The 23,551-nt window shown below is 49.5% G+C and overlaps 1 protein-coding gene across 2 annotated transcripts; it reads right to left on the reverse strand.

The window, feature by feature from the left end:
- Nucleotides 1-202: 202 nt before the first annotated feature.
- Nucleotides 203-23,525, reverse strand: LYAR (Ly1 antibody reactive). 2 transcript variants are annotated; one of them, XM_047857654.1, is made up of 9 exons: nt 23,375-23,525; nt 16,011-16,180; nt 14,315-14,429; nt 9,907-10,014; nt 9,707-9,790; nt 5,920-6,337; nt 5,513-5,599; nt 1,242-1,327; nt 203-521 (listed from the first exon to the last, which is right to left on the reverse strand). In XM_047857654.1, exons 2-9 carry the CDS (start codon nt 16,130-16,132, stop codon nt 387-389), a joined length of 1,155 nt encoding a protein of 384 aa, XP_047713610.1. In that variant the 5' UTR covers nt 16,133-16,180; nt 23,375-23,525; the 3' UTR covers nt 203-386. The 2 variants fall into 2 exon arrangements, with proteins under 2 accessions (XP_047713610.1, XP_047713611.1); XM_047857655.1 differs by having other exon boundaries at nt 247-521; nt 23,325-23,470.
- Nucleotides 23,526-23,551: the final 26 nt, after the last annotated feature.

The following is a 23,551-nucleotide window of genomic DNA, read 5'->3' on the forward strand; positions in this document are numbered from 1 at the left end:
GAGGGGCAGAGAGAGAGGGAGAGAGAGAGAATCCCAAGTAGGCTCCCTGCTGTCGGCACGGAGCTCAAAGCGGGGCTCGAACCCACAACCCTGGGATTGTGACCTGAGCCCAAGTCAAGAGTTGGACGCTCAACCAACTGAGCCACCCAGGCGCCCCAAGAGTATTTTTTAAAGTACAATAATTTTCACCACCACAGATTTTGAATTTTGGATAAGAATATATTTTATTTTCTCATAAAAGTTCTACCAAAAATAGACTTTTTCTGTAACTTAAAAATACAGCTTTGAAAAAGCAATATTGGAGTTGTTGTAACTCATTACATGTTTTACAAACAGCAGTGAAAAAAAATCAACAGAATGGATTCAACTTTTGAGTAGAAAAACGTTCATTTCAAAAGCTTGACTTTGTCCTTTACTAACTTGAAGGTGGGGTTCTTGCTGATCTTCTTGTTAAAGATGGTCAGGAGCTCCTCTTCCGATCTGTGGTGTTCCTCTGTCACCGTGTAATACTGAGCTAAAACCTTCACGGGAAGAAACGATCATCAAGTGGGTGATGTGTCCTGAAAATGTACCTCAGAGTTCTTCCTTTAACCCAGAACTAGGCCAACAGTAAAACAGAAAAGAAACGCAGGTGCCGGTGACACGGGTGTGTCCTGCTCGTGGGTTCGCGCAGCTGTTTGCGCAGCACCCGCACGTGCAGCCTGTCACACGTCGACACAAAGTTAAAAGCAAACACAGAGGAACCACCGCTCTGGAATAAGCAAACGACGGCAAGACATCAAGAACAGTAATCCCCAGGGGCGCCTGGGTGGCTGTCGGTTGAGCGGCCGACTTCGGCTCAGCTCATGATCTCGCGGTCCGTGAGTTCGAGTCCCGCGTCAGGCTCTGTGCTGACAGCTCAGAGCCTGGAGCCTGTTTCGGGTTCTGTGTCTCCCTCTCTCTCTGACCCTCCCCCATTCACACTCTGTCTCTCTCTGTCTCAAAAATAAAAATAAGCATTAAAAAAAAAAATTTTTTTAAAAAGAATAATAATTCCCAAATTTAACACAGGCACCGTTCAGGCTAAGGAAGTGCGAAGGGATGGGGTCCAATTCCCACCAGTCCCGAGGGGCTACTGAGCCGCTGGAAAATCACTGAGATCCACATCTGTAGTGTTTTAGATTAGGAAAACCAAGAACTGTACATCCTGAAATAAAGAAGTGGCTGTCCCCAGCTTCTGCACCTGCATCTGTGCGCCATACCTTTTTCCTTAGCTTTTTGATTGCTACTTCGTTGTCCGGGGCCTGTTTCAGAACTGCTTTGATAGTTCCCTTCCAGTTGAATTTACCTACAATATGAAGAGTAATACGTAAAAAAAAGTTTTGTTTCGGTGTACTGCCAGAGGGATAAAGCGACCACGTGGGCGACATCTATCTGCTATCCGGGAAATGAACTAATGACCCTGACCGTACCGCGTAGCAGGTGCTGGACCTGTCCGCTCGCAGTGGCCTACAAGCCTGACTCCCCTTCAGGACTCGCTCTCAGAGTGAGCGGGTCAAGTAGGCATCCCAAGTACCATCAACTTTACAGGTGCCTGTAAAAAGGCACGGCTGTATCCGATGAACTCACAAGTGTCCCTGAGGGTCCGCCAAGATCACGGGGCTGGCCAAGCATGGTGAGCAAGACATAGAGGAACAAAGGCAGCTCAGCCTCGGACGGCAGAGGACAGCCACAGACACAGGCTGTGACACCGGCTATCTTGCAGGCTCAAGTCTCATCTAGGGGACTTGTTTCTGGAAAGATGCAGCAGGTGTACTTTTGCCTGTTCTGTCTGCTGAGAACAGCCAAACCCCCGGAAGTCTAGTCAGACAAATGTAAGACGACTCTGAAAGAGGGCAAGAAGGCGGACCGGGTAGGGGCCTCGAGACTTGAGGAGTGACCTGGTAGTGAGCTCCCTGTGTTTTCTTTCTGCTCCAGAGATCCCAGATTTGGAGCTCAAGAAGCTGGCAACCTGGAAAGCCAACAAAGAAAGCCCCAACAAAAGCGTGATCCTCCTCAGCGAAAGGCCAAGAAAGGAACAGCCCACCGAGACACAACTCCTCCACAGTCCCCACTCTCCTCCAGCTAAACACCTCAGAAGAAGTTTGTGGCTCCCACCCTCAAGGCTGTGATGAGGGAAGGCGTCAAAGAAGGCCGAGTACGAAATCGGGACTTTCATCCATGCCGGCTGGTAACAAGGCCATGGCCGCGGTCAGTGGTGACCACGGGGGGAGCCAGAACTCCCACCCCGCCTGCACTAGCAAGGAGTGCCTCCTTCAGGTACCAGCGGAGGTCGGGTGGGCAGCCTGGTCTTCCCCCCACCTGCTGTAGTGAGGTCTTGCCCCCGCTTCCCCTGCCAAGTCACGTGAGGAAAAGCCAGTTAAAAGAAGCTGAAATAAGACCCAGAATCTTCTAACCTGTGAAAATGTCCAGGTGCCAACTGAAAACCATTCATCATTCCAAAATAAAAGTACTTCAGTAAGCAATTATGTGTACACTCGGAACAAGAGTAGAAACACTCAGCCAAAAAAAAAAAAAAAAAAAAAAAAAAGGACAAAGAACCAAAAGGAAATTTTAGCACTGAAAAATATGGTAGCTGAACTGAAAAGCTTCAGTGGACGGACAGAACGGAGAGGGGAGAGGAAAGAATCAGTCAACTGGAAGATAAAACAATAGAAATTACACAGTTTGAGCAAGAGAAAACCAAAAGAAAAAAAAAAAAAGAGCATTAAGAAAACTACAGACCAGTATCCCTCATGAATACAGATGTCAATATACTTACCAAAATATTAGTAAGTAGAATCTAGCAGTTAGGTAACACATAAGAAAATTATACACCACAAGAAAGTGGGTTTATTCTGGGGATGAAAGGCTGGTTCGATATTTAAAAATCAATCAGTGCAATTCACATTAATTGCTAATGAAAAAAACAGTAACATCAATCAATGTAGAAAACGTGTGTGACAAAACTCAACACATTCATGATAAAAACTCTTTGAAAAATAGGGATACAGGGGAACTCCTTCAACTTTAGATAAAGAGCATCCAGCAAAAACCTACAATTAACGTGACTTAAAGTGAAAGATGTAATGTTTCTTTCGATCAGGCACAGAGCAAGGCTGTCTGCTCTCACCACTTTTACTCAACACTGTGATGGAAATTCTTGCCAATGCAAGAAGACAAGGCAAGGAAAGAGCAGTGCTATGAATCCGAGAGGAAGAAATAAAACTGCCCCTGTTTGAAGATGACGTGATTACCTCTGCAGAAAATCCCAAGGAAATCTACAAAATCATACATATTCTATATAATCACAGGAAGAGTTTTTGTAGATCTCAACAAGATTATCCTAAAACTTAATTCTGACAAAGAATAAAGCCTGCCCAGTTTCAAGACTTCAGATAGAGTTAAAGCAATCGAGACTGTGTTGGTAGGGGGCACACATACAGGCAGACGAAACAGAATCAAGAACCCAGAACTACACAAATATGCACAACTGATTTCTGACGAAGGTACAAAAGTGATTCAGTGAGGGCCTTCTCAGCAAACGGTGCCGGAATAATAGCACACTGATGGGCAAAAAAATGAACCTTGTACTAAGTCTCATTCGTTACATAAAAATCAACTCAAAATGGATCACGAGCTTAAGATCAAGAGTAAAATGTTAAATTGTAAAACATTTAGGAAAAAAACACAGGAAAAAAACTCTTGGGGATCTAGGGTTAAGCAAAGAGTTCCCAGATTTGGCACCAAAAGCATGACCTATTAAAGGGAAAATGGACAAATTAAATCAAAATGAAAAAAATCTGTTCTATGAAAGATTGTCAAGAGGATAAAAAAGCTATAGACTGAAGGGGAAAAAAAACCTTGCAAACCCCACATCCCACAAGAGATTAGTATTTAGAATAGAATACATAAAGAACTCTCAAAAGTTAACAGTAAAAAAGAAAATCCAATTCGAAAATAAGCAAAAGACGTGAACAGACGTTTCAATATCAAGAGATATACAGATGGCAAATAAGTACATGAAAAGATACTCAACATCATTAGGGATAAACAAATTAAAATCACCCGAGCTATTACCACACACCTATCAGGATAGCTAACAAAAACAACAACAACAACAAAGTACCACCACCAGACCCTGGCCGAGATGTGGGAAAACTGGGTGAGGCACACACTGCCGGGGCGATTATAAAATGCTACGGCCACTCTAGAAAAAGTTGGCGGTTTCTTTAAAAACCAAACACGCAGTCACCACACCACACGGCGACTGCACTCCTGGACATTTCTTCCACAAAAGTGATGTGCGTTCACATGAAAACCTGTACGTAAATGCTGACAGCAGCTTATTTATAGCAAGTGGAGGCTGGGCCTTCAAGAGAGGAGTGGTCAGATGAACGGGGGTACGTCCACGCCATGGGCTACTAAACAGCAGAGGGACTGGATTACCAACACATGCAGCCACCTGGATGCATCTCCAGAGAATAATGCTGAGGGAAAAGTGGTAATCTCAAGAATTCACATACTAGATGATGCCATTTAGGTAACGTTCTGAAACGTACAGAAACGTACAGAAACGTACAGAAACGGTGAACGGATTAGTGATTGTTGGGGGCAGGCGGGGTGGCGGGTAAGGGCATGGCTATAAAAGGGCCCACAGAGGGCTCCCTGTGGTGATGGAAACGTCGGTCTCCTGACTGGGTCAGTGTCAGCACCCTGTGGAGACAGGATAGTTGTGCCCGCTGTGGCCCTAGCAGGAAGCTGGGCAAAGGGCGCGTGGATCCATAGGTCTCTATTATCATTCCTTACAACTGCATGTGAATCTACTATCCTCTCAAAACAAAAAAAAGGCCTAAAAAAAAAAAGGCCTCATGCAGCCCAATTTGGGAGTGGGGGGGACCCAGGCAAAGAGGTGTAACCCAGTTCAGGCAGTTACTGAACCCCCATTAGTAAAGCCTCCCCTCCCGGGTGAGTCCTCGAGTCTGTTGTGCATCAGCAGGGCCCCAGGGAATGCTTCAGGCCGGAGGAAGTGGGGGCAGCTCTGTGGAGGAGGCAGCGTCTGAGGGGACCTTTAAAGGCCAGGAATTGGATTCTGACAGGGACACACTGGGAGACAGGGAGACAGAGACCCCGGGAACAAGAGGAGGTGGGGGGCGGGGCAGCTAAGTGTGGCGGGTACTTCCGGGAGAGTAATGAGGGGCAGGGGGGAGGGAAGCAGGGAAAGGGAACAAGGTCTCAGAGGGCCGTGCTGGGTTTATCTGCAGTTCCAAAGAGATGGGTTCCCAGTCCAGACCATCTTCCCCTTAGAGCTAGACAGACGCTGCGGAGTGGCTCACACAGCTCCTTTGTCCCCTCTGGAGCCACGCCGTGTCTGGATCTGCGTCCAGCCCTCCCCGTGCCTCCGGAGGGGAGGATCCGCCTGAAGGCCCCGGTCGCCTCCTCCCCCCACACCCTCAAGGGCAGACCTCTCCAAAGCAAAGGATGGCGGCGATACCTTTTGCGGGAGCCCCGTGGTTTTCCGGTTCTCCACCCTCAGAATGTCCTGAGAGCTTCCTCTTTTTCTTCTTGGTATCTGCTTCATCTAGGAAAGTAGAAAGAGTAAACGCGAGAACAAGATTTTGCATTTATGACAGCGGCTGCCATTTAACGAACGCCACGCACAGCCAGGCCCGGTGCACCCGCCGGGAGGACCCGCTCCCCGGGCACCCAGCACCGCGGGCTTCTCCACCTCGGGGTCAGGTGAGCACACGGCGAGTGGACGGGGGCCGTCACCTGAGCCCGGGTCGGCCCGATCCCAACGCTTACGCTCTTTGCCTTGCTTGTTCCGAACGCGAGGTCTGACGCGAATTCACTGCTTTCCGACCCTCGTACCAGAGCCCAGAGCAAACGCCAGCCACGTACCGTCCGCGAGCTTCTTTCTCTTCCCAGGCGGCGGCTTCGTCGGCTCCTCCTTGGCGTCTCTGGCTCCGTCCACCGCCCCCTTGGCCTTGCCCCCCTTGCTCTGGCTCTTCTTCCCTGCAGAGCCCGGGGCCTCGCCTCCAGCCTCCTGATCGGCCTCTTGTTCTTGCCCTGTTTTGCGCTTCTTAGGCTTCTGACCCCTTGAATTCTCCTGGTGGCCTTCTAATTTTAGTTCTTTCTTCTCTTTTTTTCTATTCTTCTGCCTTTCTTCCTTCCTTTCTCTTTTATTCTTCTTCACCTCTGCTTGCTTTTCTGGGGGGTCACTTGTGTGGGAAGCTGGAACCTTTGTGGAAAGTTCTACGCCGGGCGGGTTGGCCCCTTGCTTGAGTGGCTGTCGGTCCTGCCCCTTACTGACCGGTTCCTTATTATTAAGCAAAACCGAGAGACACATAAATACTCATTCCGGACATTCGTGCACGTCATTAGCAGGTATCTACTGAGCAAACCGTTCCAAGAAAAATGTCTACTACTTACCATTTTACTGTGACCGCCTCCCCCACCAAGAGCTAAAACGTAGCAGTAAACATATCAAATGGGAAAAAAACCTTCCCCCCGAGCCCACACCCCACCCTGCATTTAATAGACATTTTCCTTCCACTGGGAAAGTGAAGAATCCTTATGTCACTTAAGCTAGACCTTTAATTTTGGCTCACTCTCCACCTTTCTGATAGAAGATGAGCACATTGGTGTGGCGGAAACCACTGGATTTATGCATCTGCAGACCTGGGTTCGAGCACCAGCTCTGTTAATTCCGAGCCGGGTGACTCAGGGCAAGTTATTTATCTGCTCCGAACCAACTTCCTCACTGATGAAATGAAAGGTAGTGGAATGAAAGTCATATGGTTCATGGGCGAATAAAATGGAAAGTTATGTCATGTGCTTAGCAGCTCACGGTGCTGAGTAAGGACGAGTAGACCGAGGATGCTTCAATAAGCCACTTCCAGGAAAGGTTCTGTCAACTCTGGAGCACTGGACCAGCACAATCTACTCACTGAGAACAGAGGAACTGCCCTTGAGGAAGGGATGTGGGACACCTGGATGGAGTGTGGACCAGCAGAGTGGGAAGCATGGGGCACAGGGAGCCACAGAAAGCTAGGGAACCACAAGCCGCACTCTAACTTCTTCAAGCCAGTGCACAGATCCGACTGAGAACCACGACCCCAGCAAAATGAGTGCCACTGCCGGCTGCACTCCCTGACCCTGAATCTGTGCTGGTCTCTATGTCAGCCCCTTCTCAAGGATGACCCCAGCAATGCCCTGAGCTTCTGGTGAATCCTAACGCGTCTGAATGGGGCTGCGTCGGGTGCGGCAGGAACCACTGGATGTCAGCGCCCAAGAGCCATCTCCGTTAGTTACCAGCCAGGTGACAGACCAGTCACCTCCAGTCTCCTTCATCTGGGAGAGTAGGTCTCAAGGAGGGAGCTACTGTCCCCCAAACTGAGCCAAAACAAGGATTGGCTTTCGCCCAAGTACAGACGCTCTACAAAGGTCACGCCTCCTCAGTGCTCAACTCCGGGCTGAGAGCACAGCGTCTGCGTTTCCCCAGCAGGTCAGAGACACCAGCCAGGCCAGGCGCATGGCACAAAGGCAGGCAGTGGGCTCAGAAACAAAGTCAGGAGGAAGAAGCAGCCCAAGTCGCCTGACTCCTAGCCTACAATTTCCTTCCTAGCTTATGGGAAGGCACTGTTATGACCACTGAGAGCCACACACCTCAACCCGCCTTCTGCCCCATTCAGACCAAGTCTCTAGCTGGGGCCTCCCCTCCGCACCCAGGGAGAGGGACACACGCACCCCATCTGGCAGCTACTCGGTGATGGGCAGGCAAACTCATCCCCCATATTCTGCTTCGTTCCAGGCTCTCCTCAGAGACACCTGCACCGACCCTCTTTCCTAACAGAGCCCCCCCTCTCGCCTACCGTTTCTCCTAGGGCTTCCGCGCCCTGTCCTGCCATCAGGGCCGGGACCTGCATATGCCATCATCCGTCCCGCACTGGAACACAGCTCTGTGAGGGCAGGACTTTGGCCTCATTACAGCTGTGTGCGCGGGGACCAGGCACGCTGTCCTGGGGCACAGGAAATCCCCCCCCACCCCCCAGGAGCAGAGGATCCAGGGCCTCTGGCTGGATGCCCAGCACATAGTAACGGGAGGGATGAACACCAGAGGTGTGTACGGACGGGGCCACAGAGCCGTCTGCGCCACTCACACTGGGTTGTGCCGTGAAGGTCACAGGGCAGAGGCAAAACAAAAATAAGCCGTGTTTTACAGGGCTCAGTTGGCCACAGGCTGCGTCCTGATTATTCACTGACTTAATATGTTCACAGCTTCAAAAGGGAAATCAGAAACAACTTTAAAAAAAAAAACTCTGCAGTGAACGAAGTAATCCCAAATCTTTGATTCTTACCTAAAATAACGGAAATAATCCTTAAAATAATCCTTAAAAAACAGTACCACCTAAACGCTAATCAAACGACTGGTGACAGGGCATGCTCCGGCAGCACACGTACTAGAAGACCACAGAGAAGATCGGCGGGGCCCCTGAGCAAAGGTGGCACATACATGACTGGTTATGAGATTCCAAAGGCCCAATCTGTCTGTTCTGGAAGAGCCACGACAGGATAGTTTCACCGTTTATTCCAATTTGCTGCCCAAACTGTTCTCTCTATAAGTCAGTCAACTCCTGGCACGGCGAGTAGAATAAAAGATGGTCAGAAAACCCCACTGTCGGGGGCACCTGGCTGGCTCAGTTGGTGGAGCACACAACTCTTGGTCTCGGGGTCGTGGGTTCAAGCCCCACGATGGGTGTGCAGCCTACTTGGGAAAAAAAAAGGGAAAACCCCATTGTTGTTTTTGAAAACTGCTACTGATTTCAGTCTACAGATGGGGTGTAGGCTCCAAACAGGAGCAAGGTGCAGGTGAATTAATGGGGAAATGTTTTTAATTAACGACGTCACCTATAAGGAGGCCACACGGTATCAGACCAAGACTCTGCATGTGCTCCACACCGAGGGGTCCCTCAGATGGAACCTGACAGGCAGTGGATGATTACGCCAGAGGGATTCCCACTCCACAGAAGGAAGGAGACAGACGCGCATCGGATGCCCACTAGGCCCGGGCACGGGGAGGGATGCTTCCAGAGCCTCGGCTGCTTTAATGCACGTGTGGGGCCTTCTGTGAACCCCTCGCCTAAAGGAACCCCTAGTCACTCCCTATGTCCTCACGGTTTATTTTTCTTCCTGGCTGTGTCACTGCCTGAGCTATTTTACGGTGTTTGTTCAGGGCCCAGCACGAGATCAGTCACTAAGTCCCAAATCGGTGCATGAATTGGACTTCTTTAAGTCTTCTTTTCTTTTAAGACTGGGAAACGGAGGCTCAGAGAGGTTAAATAAAGTGCCCAAGATCAAACGTTTGGCCAACGGCACAGCAGGGATTCAAACCAGGTCTGTCAGACGCCCCAAGTTCCTCCTTCCAGTACATCCCACTGCCTGATTTCTAAGCAAGCCATTTCACGTTAGCCGGTACCATTATCAAACATTGGGATTAAATACCTTTCTCTGCACAATAAGGAAATCTTCTCTGCAGTGCATTCAGTTTATTCTTTCCCATAAATGAAGGCACAAAGAGGCTCTCTGAAAAAGAAGGCTGTCTTGACCTCCAAAAATAAGACATTCCCATTTCATCATTACCAATCATTTTTGCCACACTACAAATCTGAAATTAGATCTGACTTACGTTGCCAGAAGCTTCAGAAAAGATACTCCACACCTGCTCCAGAATGGACTCATTATGAACTTTTAAACTGTTCTTCATCCAGTTCTGTAAGGAACAGACACACAAAAAAACCTGACTTGTCCCGTTCTGACAGGTGCCCGCAGGCTCAGTCACTGGGCCACGCGTCCCCTCCATCCAGGGAAGGCATATCCCATCCATACCTGAAATTTCGCCTTTTTCCTGGGAACGTTGTCAAAACCACTAATTTGCTCTAAAAGTTCCCTCACTTTGGGGCTCACGTTGGGTCTTTTTATTAATTCATTAATTTTCTATAAAAAGGAAGATAAAACAAGTAATAAACAACTGGCACAAGAGTTTCACGAAAGCCAGGTTAAGTGTCCTTCGATGGCTAGAGGTTTTGCAGTCCAAGGCCAGATTTTGTATTCATGTCTATGCTTACGTGTTCACCATAGTGCCAGAAGTGCTAGCCAGAGCAATTAGGCAAGAAATAGAAATAAAGGCATCCAAGTTAGAAAGGAAGAAGGAAAACCATCTCTGTTCACAGATGATTTCATCTGACATGTAGAACACACTGAAGATTCCACTAAAGATCCCATGAGGACCAACAAATTCAGCCACCATAGGATTCAAAATCCCCACTTGAAAATTCAGGTCTAGACGTCATACGCCAACAAGCTGAGAAGGAAACTGAGAAAACAATTCCATTTACAATAGCATCAAAAACAATAAAATCCTTAAAAAACTTAATCATTAAGGGGCTGAAAGACTTGTACACTGAAAACTATAAAACATTGAAAGAAATGAAAGGAGACACAAATAAACAGAAAGACATCCCGTGTCTGCAGATTGGAAGACTTAACATTAAGAGGGTAATACTAACCAAAGTGACTGGCACAGATTTAAATGCAATCCCTATGAAGATCCAATTGACATTTGGGTTTGTTTGTTCGTTTGTATAAATAGAAAACTCCATCCTAAAATTCACATAGAATCTGAGGGGACACCAAATAGCTACAACAATCATGAAAAAGAACAAAGTTGGAGGTCTCATTCTTTCTGATTTCAAAGCTAGAGTAATCAAAAAAAAGCATGGCACTGGCATCAAGATGGGCATGTCAGCCCATGCAGTGGCGAGCCCAGAAACAGACCTCGCCTATATGGGCAAATGGTTTTCAAAAAGGGTGGCAAGACCATTCCATGGGGTAAGAACAGTCTTTTCAACACATGGTGCTGGGGCAAACGGATATCCACATGGAAGAGAATGAAGTTGAACTCTTACCTAACACTACACATAAATATTAACTCAAAATGGATCAAAGACCCAACCTTAAGAGCTAAAAGCAGAAAATCCTTAGAAGAAAACAGAGGGGGAAAGTGTCATGACAGTGGATTTAGCAATGACTTCTTGTTCTTGCACACGACACCAAAAGCACAAACAGCAACAGCAAAAAAGGACTATATAAAAATGTAAAAAATTTTGTACATCAAAGACACTGTCAACAGTGAAGAGGCAATTCATAGAACAGGAGAAAATATTTGCAAATCGTTTATCTGATAAGGCATTAATATCCTGAATATTTAAAGAACTCCTACATCTCAACAGTGAGAAACAAACAACCTTGGGGTGCTGGGTGACTCTGTCAGTTAAGCATCCAACTTCAGCTCAGGTCATAATCTGTGGTTCATGAGTTCGAGCCCTGTGGTGAGCTCTCTGCTGTCAGCACAGAGCCCACTTCAGATCCTCTGTCTCCCTTGCTCTCTGCCCCTGCCCCGCTCACGCTCCCTCTCTCTCTCAAAAACGAACAAACATTAAAAAAAAAATTTAAAAATGGGGAAAGGGCTGGGAATAGACATTTCTCCAAAGAAGATGTACACATGGCCAATAACACATGAAAAGATACTTATCATCATTATCACTCAGGAAATGCAAATCAAAACCACCCTGTCATACCCCCTTGGACGCCTATTATCAAAAAAACCGCAAAGTGTTAGGGAGTATGAGAAGGAACCAGAACCTTGTGTGCTGCTAGCGGGAGCGTAAAATGGCGCAGCCATATGGAAAACAGGAGAGCGGTTCCTCAAAAGATTAAAAAACCCAGCAATTCCACTTCTGGGTGCACGGCCCAAGAGAACTGAGAGCAGGGACTCCAACAGATATGTGTACATCCGTGTTCACAGCAGCATTATTCACAATAGCCAAAGGCTGAAGCAACCCAAGTGTCCACCAACACATGGACGTATAAACACAACGTGGTCCGTCCACACAACGGCATGTTGCTCGACCTTAAATGGGAAGGACATTCTGACACCTGCCACAACACTGACGAACCTGGAGGACATTGTGCTCAGCGAAATAAGCCAGTCACAAAAGGACAAACACTACATGATTTTGCGTATATGAAGTCCCTAGAGCAGTCAAATTCATAGAGGCAGAAAGCGGAATGGCAGGTTCCAGGGGCTGAGGGCGGAGGGCACACGAGGAGTCCGTGTTTAACGGGGATGGAGTTTCAGTCTGGGAAGGTGAACAAGTTCTGGCAATGGATGGTGGTGATGGTTGCACAACAGTGTGAATGTCCTCAACTGTGTATTTAAAAATGGTTAAAATGGTAAACTATGTCGTGCTTAACTTACCACTTACCACAATTTTCTAAAATCTTGGAAAAAAATATACACAAGTGATCAAAAGAATCCGACGAAAATGGATATTATCCAGACCAGGAAATTACTTGAGGACCAAGACACGAAGATCTAATAAATAAGGTCTGAAGTAGCAGGAACAGAACAGGGATGAGACCTAAATTAGCGACCTTGAGAAGATGCTTATGGCAATATCATTGAAGGCAGAGGAAAAAGATAATTATTAAAGTTAAGGAAGTGACCGTACACAAGAAAAACGGTCCTCGAGGAGCCAAGAGAATAAAACACAGAGCGCAGGACGGGTGTCCCTGTATTAGGAAAGAATTAAAGCTATATATATATACACAGACCTGAAGAAATGGATACAGGATACTGAGGACAGGACAAAGCTTCTCTCGGCACCCAGGCGGAAAACAAATTAAGACCATGACGCAAACGTGAACAAGGAAGAAGTGAAGCTGGCTGGGCACCCGCCCGAGTGGCATGTGGGTCAGAACAGGGCGCTGGTGACAAAGTTTAGAGGGAAACGCCATGACCCAAGCAAGTGGGCGATCTTTTCCTCGACCCGTCTATCCACTCCCTGTGTGTAAGCACAGAGACATCTAGAAGGATGCACAGTTTTGGAACACTAACAGGATTCCAAAATTTGTCTTTAAAACTGAAGGCTTTAGGGATGTAAGGAATATCCCTATGAGGATTTTTCCCTATGGGAGAACAGCCAGCACACCACATTGAGTCCTCCCCATCTGTTTACGCTGTCAACTAGGGGTTCCGGGAGGAATCAGACGGCTAGCGGACCAGGGGACCCGGACAGCACCTGAAAGAGAACTCGACCCCTAATACGGTGGTGCGGCCACAGAAGCCTGACAGCGTACAGCAGGGGTCAGCAAACCTTCTCTGAAAAGAACCAGGCAGTAAAGATTTTAGGCTTTGCAGACCGTCCAGTTTCTGCCCTACCTACTCAACGATGCCCCTGCAGCTCCCAGCACCAACAGACCATATGGAAACAAATGGGCGTGGCTGCACCGGGCTGTCTGGCGTTTGCTGGCCCTGCTTTAGAGGGTGTCATGCAAGCCTGACGGAACTCCTACACCCAGGTACTTCAAGCTCAGGACCTAGAATGTCACCTCTTTCTGGGGAGGATTAAGATACAGTATGAGCCCCAAAGTGAGGCTGATGGTCACCAGCCGATCTATCTTACTTAAAATAAGCAGTTTTACCAGCTTCTGTATCTGCACTGGACTGACTCAGTCACTAGTCCTTTGTGAACGGGAAGACTTCCCCTCCCAGGAGTCTGCTAACTCGGTAAACTAGTGAACACCAGAAAACTCACATTTAAACTATCACCGAAGGGAGTCAACTACTGCGTATCCAGTTTCCAGGAGGGTAGAGAATTTCCACAAAGATGGCATTTGTCTCCTCTTTCTCCTACCTTCCGTTCTGAATCCTTTCTCCTAACTATTCTGTGACTGGGGAGTAACATCCTGGAAGCTATACCTCTCGGTGAATTAGGGACTTTGCTGCTCTTGCCATTTTTACTGTGCATGTTTCCATTTTCTTCAGGTAGAAAATTCCTTTTCTTCATGAAAACAACTTTGTTTTGCCCAATTCTGACGACTGGCAGATGTGACGGAGCAAAACACGGTTTGAGTGATAAAAAGCCGCACGATCACTGGAAGCAGATGAAGATTAGAAAGCTTCTGTTCCGTTTCGTAGCCAAGGGAAAGTGAGAATTCTAAAACATTTTTGCAAGAAATCTGCAGAATGTACGCATTAAAGACCAAACGCACTGCAGCCGTATTCACAGAGAAATAAAGAACTCTTGGTCAAGGCCCAGTGGCTCCGCCTCCGTCTGTCCTAAGACGCGATGTTTGTGCATCTTGTCTGCACATAGGGTGCATTTATTCTCAGGCTTCCAAAGAAAGTGGAAGAGGTCAGAAGCAGCTACCTGATGAACTAGAAAGACCTTACCTGGATCCATGCCTGCTGCTTAATATCGCCTTTGTGGGTTTTACCTTCATAACCTTTGCCACCATACTTCTGTTCTTCACTGATGCACTTCACGTGGTTTTTGTAGTCGTCACCCCTTCAAAGCGATACAAAGTTCCACAGTCAGACCGACTCTCCAAGCGGAGGCTCCTGCTCACATGCTGCTCCTACCCTCTGCCCTCCATGTGGTTTTACTGTTGATAACCTCCGGGCAGGGCAGGCAGGGCAGGCGCACTGTCTGTCCTCCAACTGTTCCATGGAGAGCCCACAGCCAAACCTTCCACCCGGTTTTAGATACAAACGTCTTAAACCAAACTGACAGGCAGTACTTCTTTTTTTTCTCATAAGTGAATATATGCAGAATACAAGAAATGAAAATAATTCTCTGCAATAGGGTGGCTTTATCTTAAATAACAAAGTCCGTATGATTTCCTGGTTATACAGTAGGCAATCAGTAATTAGTTGTATAAGAAGTTAAAAGCTGAGGGGCGCCTGGGTGGCGCAGTCGGTTAAGCGTCCGACTTCAGCCAGGTCACGATCTCGTGCTCTGTGAGTTTGAGCCCCGCGTCAGGCTCTGGGCTGATGGCTCAGAGCCTGGAGCCTGTTTCTGATTCTGTGTCTCCCTCTCTCTCTGCCCCTCCCCCGTTCATGCTCTGTCTCACTCTATCCCAAAAATAAATAAACGTTGAAAAAAAAAAAATTAAAAAAAAAAAAAAAAAAAAAAAAGAAGTTAAAAGCTGAAGTAAAATGGTGCTATCTTGTCACTAAAAAGTTCTAGACTGCCAAGTCTCAGAACACAAAGAAACTTGATTCTGTCTCTTACAATCACTTGGAAGCCCCACGGGACCCTCGGGGAAATGTTTGGGACCAGTCTGGGGGCAAAGTCTCTCAATGAGAAAAAACCGATTTTCCCCTGTGTTACAGGTCAGGCTTCCCCCTAGGATTAGGTAGGAACAAAGACTTTAGCAGTTTTCAAAAAAAAATATATTTTTGAAAAAAATCACTGCTCGAGAATGAAATTAAAATGGACTGTTAGTAAATATCAATCCAAATACCACACAGGACACTGAGGCATTGGCACCAAAAGCCACCTTTGCACCTAAACCCTGGGAAGCGGAGGGGAGGCAACCGAGGACTGAGGGGAGCCACCTGCAAACAATGACCCATGACCCACCCCAAAGAGGAGAGAAGCAAGTGAAAAATCTGGCCTGCCCCGACCCCCGAAGTCCTCCCCTGTCCAGAGAGCCCTCAGCGGAAGTACCAGACGCACCCGGGGGCCAGGGGCTCGCTCCTACCATCACCTGCGAGCTTGTGCGGGGGGACCCCGTCTCTCCTCCCTGCCCCCCACCAGTTTCTCGTTCATTAATCCAGCCCTTCGATGTGGCCAGCCCACCATGCCCCTGTAGCCTTACTCTGGGTGGTCACCTCTCAGGGTCTGGTAACGCTGAGTGCCACCGACGGACCACATGGTCCCCACACCCTCACCCCTCCCTCTGTCTTCTCTTCGGATTGTCCTTGGAGAGCAAATAGGCTGCAGAGCACTTTTAATTGTTTTCTTAATTTCTTTGCTCAAGTGTGCCTCCATTTTTTTTTTTTTTTTTAAGGCCTCATGGGGCCCAGGGCTTCCCAGACTGGTCTGGGTCTTTACTACGATCTACATGAATTAGGTAGAACTTACCAGAAATCTTTACCGCAGTCAATACAAGACAGGCACTCACAGTTTCGGCAAACGGCCACGTGCTTTTCCACTTGCACTTTCTTCACAGATTCGCCACATGCGTTGCACGTAAAAAATACCATCTTTAGCTAAATGGTTAAGTATTCTCGATCCAAGTTAGGTTTAGAACCCTGTCCGAAGAGAACATGAAAAGAAAGGAAAAATAATTATCATTGTAATCTGAAGCATTTATTCCCAATAAACAATCCTACCGCTCACTTTTCAACCATAGTTTCACGTGAAAATAGCTACAAAGAACAGAATCTAAGTTGATGAGCAATCCACATACAACTCTAAGTCAAGTCGTAATTAACAGTGATCTGTTAAGCCCAGTTACCTCACTGTGTGCCAGGCCGGTTCTGAGAGCTGTACACATAGTAATTTATTTACTCCTCATAGCAACCCGGGAGGGAAGGCCTATTATCGTGTACAGTTTACACCGGGTATGGAAACACAGAGAGATGAAGTAACTTGCCTAAGGTCACACGGTAACGGATGAGGATTTAAATTTGGAAGGCTGGCTCCAGGGAGGAAGAGTTTTGGGGGCATTAAGCAAAACATCTTAAAATGTCTTACCGTTCCTAATAATGTTAAGCTGGCTTGCCCTCCATCCCTGTGCTGTTAGGCGTGAACTGGAAATTATTCCAGATCACCAAACACAACAAAAACATAGGAGGGAATTCAGGAAGGTTTAGAAAATGGAGAAGGGGTCTAAAAATTTCTGAGAGCACAGGAAACATTCATATAGGCATTACTATGTATCCAGATGTTAAAATATGAGGATGTGCCCCTCAGTCTTGGTGGACAGGGAGTAGGGGAGGGAGGGGGCTCTTTCACGTGACTTCTTGTTGGCTCAATAAACAAGTGGAACCACAGGGGCGCCTGGGTGCCTCAGTTGGTTAAGCATCCGACTTTGACTCCTTTCATGATGTCACAGTTCATGGGTTTGAGCCCTGCACTGGGCTCTGCACTGACAGCTCAGAGCCTGGAGCCTCCTTTGGATTCTGTGTTTCCTTCTCTCTCTCTGCCCCCCCTCTCATTTATGCTGTCTCTCTCAAAAATAAAGAAGATTAAAAAGAAGAAGGAGAAGGAGAAAGAGGAGGAGGAGGAGGAGGAGGGGGAGGAGGAGGAGGAGGGGGAGGAGGAGGAGGAGGGGGAGGAGGAGAAGGAGGAGGGGGAGGAGGAAGAGGGGGAGGGGGAGGAGGAGGGGGAGGGGGAGGAGGGGGAGGAGGAAGAAGAGGGGGAGGGGGAGGAGGAGAAGGAGGAGGGGGAGGAAGAGGAGGAGAAGGAGGAGGGGGAGGAGAAGGGGGAGGAGGAGGAGGGGGAGGAGAAGGGGGAGGAGGAGGAGGGGGAGGAAGAGGAGGAGAAGGAGGAGGAGGAGAAGGAGGAGGAGGGGGAGGGGGAGGGGGAGGGGGAGGAGGGGGAGGAAGAGGAGGAGGAGGAGGAGGAAGAGGAAGAGGGGGAGGAGGAGGGGGAGGAGGGGGAGGAGAAGGAGGAGGAGAAGGAGGAGGAGGAGGAGGGGGAGGAGAAGGAGGAGGGGGAGGAGAAGGAGGAGAGGGGGAGGGGGAGAAGGAGGAGGGGGAGGAGGGGGAGAAGGAGGGGGAGAAGGAGGGGGAGGAGGGGGAGGAGGGGAGGAGAAGGGGGGGAGGAGGAGGGGGAGGAGAGGGGGAGGAGGAGAAGGAGGAGGGGGAGGAGGAGGAGGAGGAGGGGGAGGAAGAGGAGACGGAAGAGGAGGAGGAGGAGGAGGAAGAGGGGGAAGAGGAGGGGGAAGAGGGGGAGGAGGAGGGGGAGGAGAAGGAGGAGAGGGGGAGGAGGAGAAGGACAGGGGGAGAAGGAGGGGGAGGAGAGGGAGGAGGAGAAGGAGGAGGGGGAGGAGGAGGAGGAGAGGGGGCAGAGGAGAAGGAGGAGGAGAAGGAGGAGGGGGAGGAGGTGAAGGAGGGGGAGGAGGGGGAGAAGGAGGGGGAGGAGGAGAAGGAGGACGAGGAGGAGGGGGAGGAGGGGGAGGAGGGGGAGGAGGGGGAGGAGGGGGAGGAGGAGGAGGAGGAGGGGGAGGAGGGGGAGGAGAAAAAGGAGGGGGGGAGGAGGAGGGGGAGTAGGAGAAGGAGGAGGGGGAGGAGGAGGGGGAGGGGGAGGAGGAGAAGGAGGAGGGGGAGGAGGAGGAGGAGAAGGAGGACGAGGAGAAGGAGGAGGAGGAGGAGGAGGGGAAGGAGGAGGGGAGGAGGGGGAGGAGAAAAAGGAGGGGGGGAGGAGGAGGGGGAGGAGGGGGAGGGGGAGTAGGAGAAGGAGGAGGGGGAGGAGGGGGAGGAGGAGAAGGAGGAGGGGGGGAGGAGAAAAAGGAGGGGGAGGAGGAGGGGGAGGAGGGGGAGGAGGAGGGGGAGGAGAAGGGGAACCTTCTTATGGAATATGTTCTTATAGAACCTTCTTATATGTCAAGGGGTCCCAGCTGCTAGGCACTGAATTAACGGAGGGCGTTCACACACCCACGTGTCCCAAGCACTGCCCCAAGATTTAGTATGTCTGTGCAAATACATAACTACCATTTATAGATTTCATGGAGAGGCTATTGTGCTTGACAAAACACAAATTCATCTGAAAGTGTTATAGGAGTCACAGTAACTTTCCACGGCTACATAATTTTTTAATCACTAGAGTTTTAGAGTGTTGTCATTTTAGGTTATAAGTAAGTTGCACGGCAAAAATACTGACAACTATTTGACCCAGCACCTTCCTCCTCCTTATAAAGGCGAAGGTAAGGGTCAAGTAAACCAGTGCGCTTTGACTCATACAGAAATCCTTAAGCACAGATGAGCGGTTTGCATTCCCAGAGAATTCCCATGCACATAATCACTCTCTCCCCTCCACTCCCATGTTCTGGGTCACTGCCAGAGAGGTCACACATAAGGAAGGTGCAGGGTAATTCCATTCCATCCGGCCTTGAATGGAAATGTACATCCTGGCTGCACCCGGGGTTTACGAAGGCCCAGCCGTCTCTCGTGGAAGCCTCTTGCCCCGTGGGCACCGTCGGACATCAGCCTTGCCTGATACGCTACATACACACACAGGTCCCCACTCCGCGTCCCCCTCCTCAGCTTGCCATCAGTGTAGCTTGGCAAGGGAGAGGCACGTGGTCAGCCACAGCCTAGCACTGAGTCCAGAGGAAACGTGGTGGTGGTTCTGGGACGTGTGGCGACCGTGACCATCTTCTCATCCGTCAACCAGTCACCAGTCCTGGGGAGCTGACGTCACGTGAACCACGAGCCAGCTCCCTCCAAGCCCGGCATTCTGCACGCAGCAGATGGCTCTGCTCAAACAGTGCCGGGCAAGTGATGGGCCGCCCTGCCTCCCAAGGGAGAACAAAGGCTAGAACCAGAACCGACAGATTACTCAACAGTCTGCGGGGGCACCTTTGTGTAAGAACAGGAGTGAATCCTTAGTCACCAAGAAACGGGCGGCCATTGTATCCGCAACGAACAAGCAGCTGTGTTAAACCAAATTATCTGCCGAAAATTTTAAAAATACTTTCATTATGAGATCCAACTATGAAAACTACCACCTCAAACTAAACCCGTGGCCTAGACCTTTCCGACTTTGAGCGAAGAGGTCTGTTCTGTTTCTCGATCCGGGGGGGAAGAGGGGACGAGAGAAGGTTTTGACCAGCTTTGAGATCCAACTGGGAGACTCAGTCTGAAGGTCAGGAATTAGCGGCCTGGAAGGACAGCTGGAAACAAAAGGTATCCACTGAAAGAAGCCAGTGATGTTGACCAAAGAGACGCCAGGAATATCTGTACAAAACGTGTCATCCCTCTGGGGATTAGCCACACACGGTGTAAACATCAATTCAGGAGAGGATTAGAATTTGCTCACGTGTCCGTTGGAAAATTACCCCGTCAACCGTTTTCATTTGGTCTTTGGTGGCAAAGGTCCACATTTTAAAATTTGTTATTTTTTTAAAAAAGAGAATAGAACCCAGTCTCTCAGCGCCTCAGGATTTCTAGAACCATCGCTGCATTTTTACACTGGATCTGCAATGGGGCCCGTGCGGTCACCCGCTTGTTAATGAGATAAGGTTTGTAAGGAGCTTACCCCTCCCTTATGTAGAGCCCTGAGGACACCCCAGAGCTAGCCAAGGATCACCTTGACGATGCTTCACATCTGAACACTTTCCTGTGTGCCATAAACACTTGGGTGGGTCCATACGGGGGGGGGGGGGGGGGGGGGCTGCAAAGAACAGCAATTTCCAAACCATCCTACCTGTATGGCAGCCAGGGTGTCCCAAGTCTGCCTGCGCTTAACAATCTCAGCAGCAGTTAAGTGCCACGAATTTACAAAAAGACGCCTTCTGAAAATTCCGGCCCTCTAACTGAAGACGGCAATCACCGCCGAAGACAAAAAATTACTTTCAAACTTCACAAAACTAAATAAATGTGAAAGAAGTTTAAGTCAACTTTCAAATGGCGTTTTTGGTAAATTTGTAACATTTATACTTTGGAAATTTGGAAAGCCGGACAAGCTGCATTAAGACGTTTAGAACACCTTATCCGCAGGGCTCAGTTATTATGTATTTCAATGTTTAGCCCCAAGTGTGAAGAGATGGCTTGCTTCGTGGGGGCCGGACCTAAATAAGAGTCCCTTTTTCCCTGTCTGGCTCTCCTGTGCGCTGTGCCCAAGGCCAGGTCCCAGTACAGAGATTCTCGGTGCTCTTCCTTCTAGAAATGTGGACACACGAAGAGAAGGCAGTGTTCCCAGACTGGTTGCGAGCGTGTTCAGGTTCTCACCCCAGGTAAGTCACTGTAATTCATTTCAGCAGACCTGTGGTCAATGCCAAGTATGCGTCAGCATGCACATATACCTGGGTGCCTTCCCCAAGGGGGCCGGGCCCTGGGTGTGCTTCTGGCTGTCTGTTCCTCTCTCTGGTCAATTTACTGAGCTCAGCACATGCCAGAAGCCAAGCGAAAGATGACAAATTACAGAATACGATCATTTCACATTTACAGCCACAACTGTACCCAACACCTCCAGAACAGGTCTGATCATACCACCACCCCAACATCTGTGACCGAAAACTGAGGCTCAGAGAGGCTAAGTGATCAGGCCGGAGACACGGGAGGCGGCAGAGGTAGCCCGAGACAAGCCCAAAGCTTCTGCCCGGCCTGTCGGACTTGTCAGCGTCTTTGGCCATTTGCTTGGCCGTTACTGGGCACATGGGACCTTGAGACCCTCATCCAAAAAGAAAGAAAAAAATCAAAGGCTCCACAAATGACCTTCCATTCTGCACCATGAGGACTCCCAGATCCTCACACACTGGGCAAGGTTACCACCGGGGTCACAGCTGAGGATGTCAGGTGCTAGAAACGGATGCGGACCGGAGGGGTAGCAGGCAGCGACAAGGGCACGCGGACTCGTGAGGGACTTGGGGCACTTCAGCTCCCTTATCAGGATGGTGGCCACGTTCTGTTGAACGTTCGGTAGAGTCAGGGCCAGAGAGATGAACTGGAGCCTGAGCTCGTTCAGAAAAATGAACTCACTGAAAAGTGACCTCAAGGTTTCCTAACTTCCTAGATTCTGTTCATCTATAAAATGGGTCTAATATCGGGGCGCCTGGGTGGCGCAGTCGGTTAGGCGTCCGACTTCAGCCAGGTCACGATCTCGCGGTCTGTGAGTTCGAGCCCCGCGTCAGGCTCTGGGCTGATGGCTCCGAGCCTGGAGACTGTTTCCGATTCTGTGTCTCCCTCTCTCTCTGCCCCTCCCCCGTTCATGCTCTGTCTCTCTCTGTCCCAAAAATAAATAAACGTTGAAAAAAAAAATTAAAAAAAAATGGGTCTAATATCTATCTTGGAGCATTGTGTGAAAAATAAGATAGGAAAGATTCGTCCTTACCCAATGGTAATTTGGGTATTTGCTGTGACCTACTGATTTGCCCATCGATGCTATTACACCCAGTCCCCTCCTAAACCCACATCTCTTTAAACATGACCCTCAACCCACCCATCTATCTTCGTAAATTCGCTCATCTCCTCTGGCTCCCCACCCCATGGGTGCCTAGTCTACCACCGTGTTCCCTGATACAATGACCTCACATTTAGTTCTGGAAGTGGGATTTGGAGTCCTTTTTTAAACCTTCCTCCCTCTACATTTTTACATTATTTTTACAAAAACGACATTCACTATTCTTAAAGCATTCTCTCACAGACCTAAACCCCATCACCACTGGGCACAGCCCACCTGGGGGCAACCACAGCACAGTTCCCTGTGAGCCCTGTGACTTCAAACAAGTCACTGTCCCCTCTGAACTTCAAGTCCTCCAATCTGTGGAACAAGGGGCCGGGAGCCCCTTCTAGAATTCCAAAAAACCAAGGGTATGATGCAAAGGAAGTCTAGGGGAGCACACACTACCATCTTGCCTAGACCCCTGAACGTGGGCTGATGAGCGTCTCCATGATTCACTCTAGGAGGCAAGTACACCTATCTCCACTTAACAGATGAGCAAACTGAGGCTGGGAGAAGTGGAACCATGTCTCTTACCTCCCCACACACATCGCCAGCACCCCTCCACTGCTGTGGTAACATCTACGGAAGCCTACCACGTGTCAGGCACCATGCTAGGCACTGGGGGACTGGGGTGGGGGGGTGCCGGTACAAGTCCCAAGTGAGCCCTCTGCAGGAAAGTCAGCCTTGCCAGTACACCCCACCTCATTCCCCTGTCTCCCCAGATGCTGCAGAAAATCCTGGCATTAACTGGTCACCTACCATGTGCCAAGCCCTGTCATAGGTGGTTAATATGTTTGTGCTCATGGGATCCTTGCGACAATACTAAGTTTGGTTCTCTAATACTCCCTTTTGACAGACCAAGAAACGGAGGCACCAAACGATTAGGTAACTTGCAGAAGGTCACACATCCAGTTAGCGGCAAACCCGGACTCCCAGGCAGTTACAGCGACCCCAAGACGGTGCTCTCAACCGCTATGCCCTAAGGCCTCCTCCTTAGGGACAGAGCTCCCCAGAGGGCTCAGGGGAGATAACAGCCCCGTCCCCGACCTGCAACAACGCAGAAGCCCAGTCCCGTGTGGCCCATCGTCTTGGTTTGCCCAGGGGCAGAGGACCTTTCTGTTTTACAACCGAGAAGAATCGGTCTTCCTAAGTCCAGGACCCCATCCCCGACCCCAGAGTACGAACGAGATCTGAATGGACTGCCTCCTCCTTCCGAGGGTAAGCCCAAGGAGGGGCTCTCATGGTGGAAACGCGGGCATCAGCCACGCCGCTCCCTTCTCTGCTCGCCGTCTGAGCCCCAGCCTCCTGGGCCGGACCTCTGGGCCTCCACCCCTCACCTCTCAGCCCGAGCCCGCCAACGGTTTCAACCGGCCGCGGAGAGCACGTGGAAACGCAGCCGCCGGCCCGGCGCCGCAGCCGCCTCCCTCCAGAGCTTCCAGGGGCAGAACCCGCTTCGGGGCCGCCCTGCGCGCCTGCGCGCAGCGACCACGCTCCCGGCGGAAGTGACGTCCCCG

This window comes from Prionailurus viverrinus, chromosome B1, assembly GCF_022837055.1.
Source record: "Prionailurus viverrinus isolate Anna chromosome B1, UM_Priviv_1.0, whole genome shotgun sequence".
NCBI classification, from domain to species: domain Eukaryota; kingdom Metazoa; phylum Chordata; class Mammalia; order Carnivora; family Felidae; genus Prionailurus; species Prionailurus viverrinus.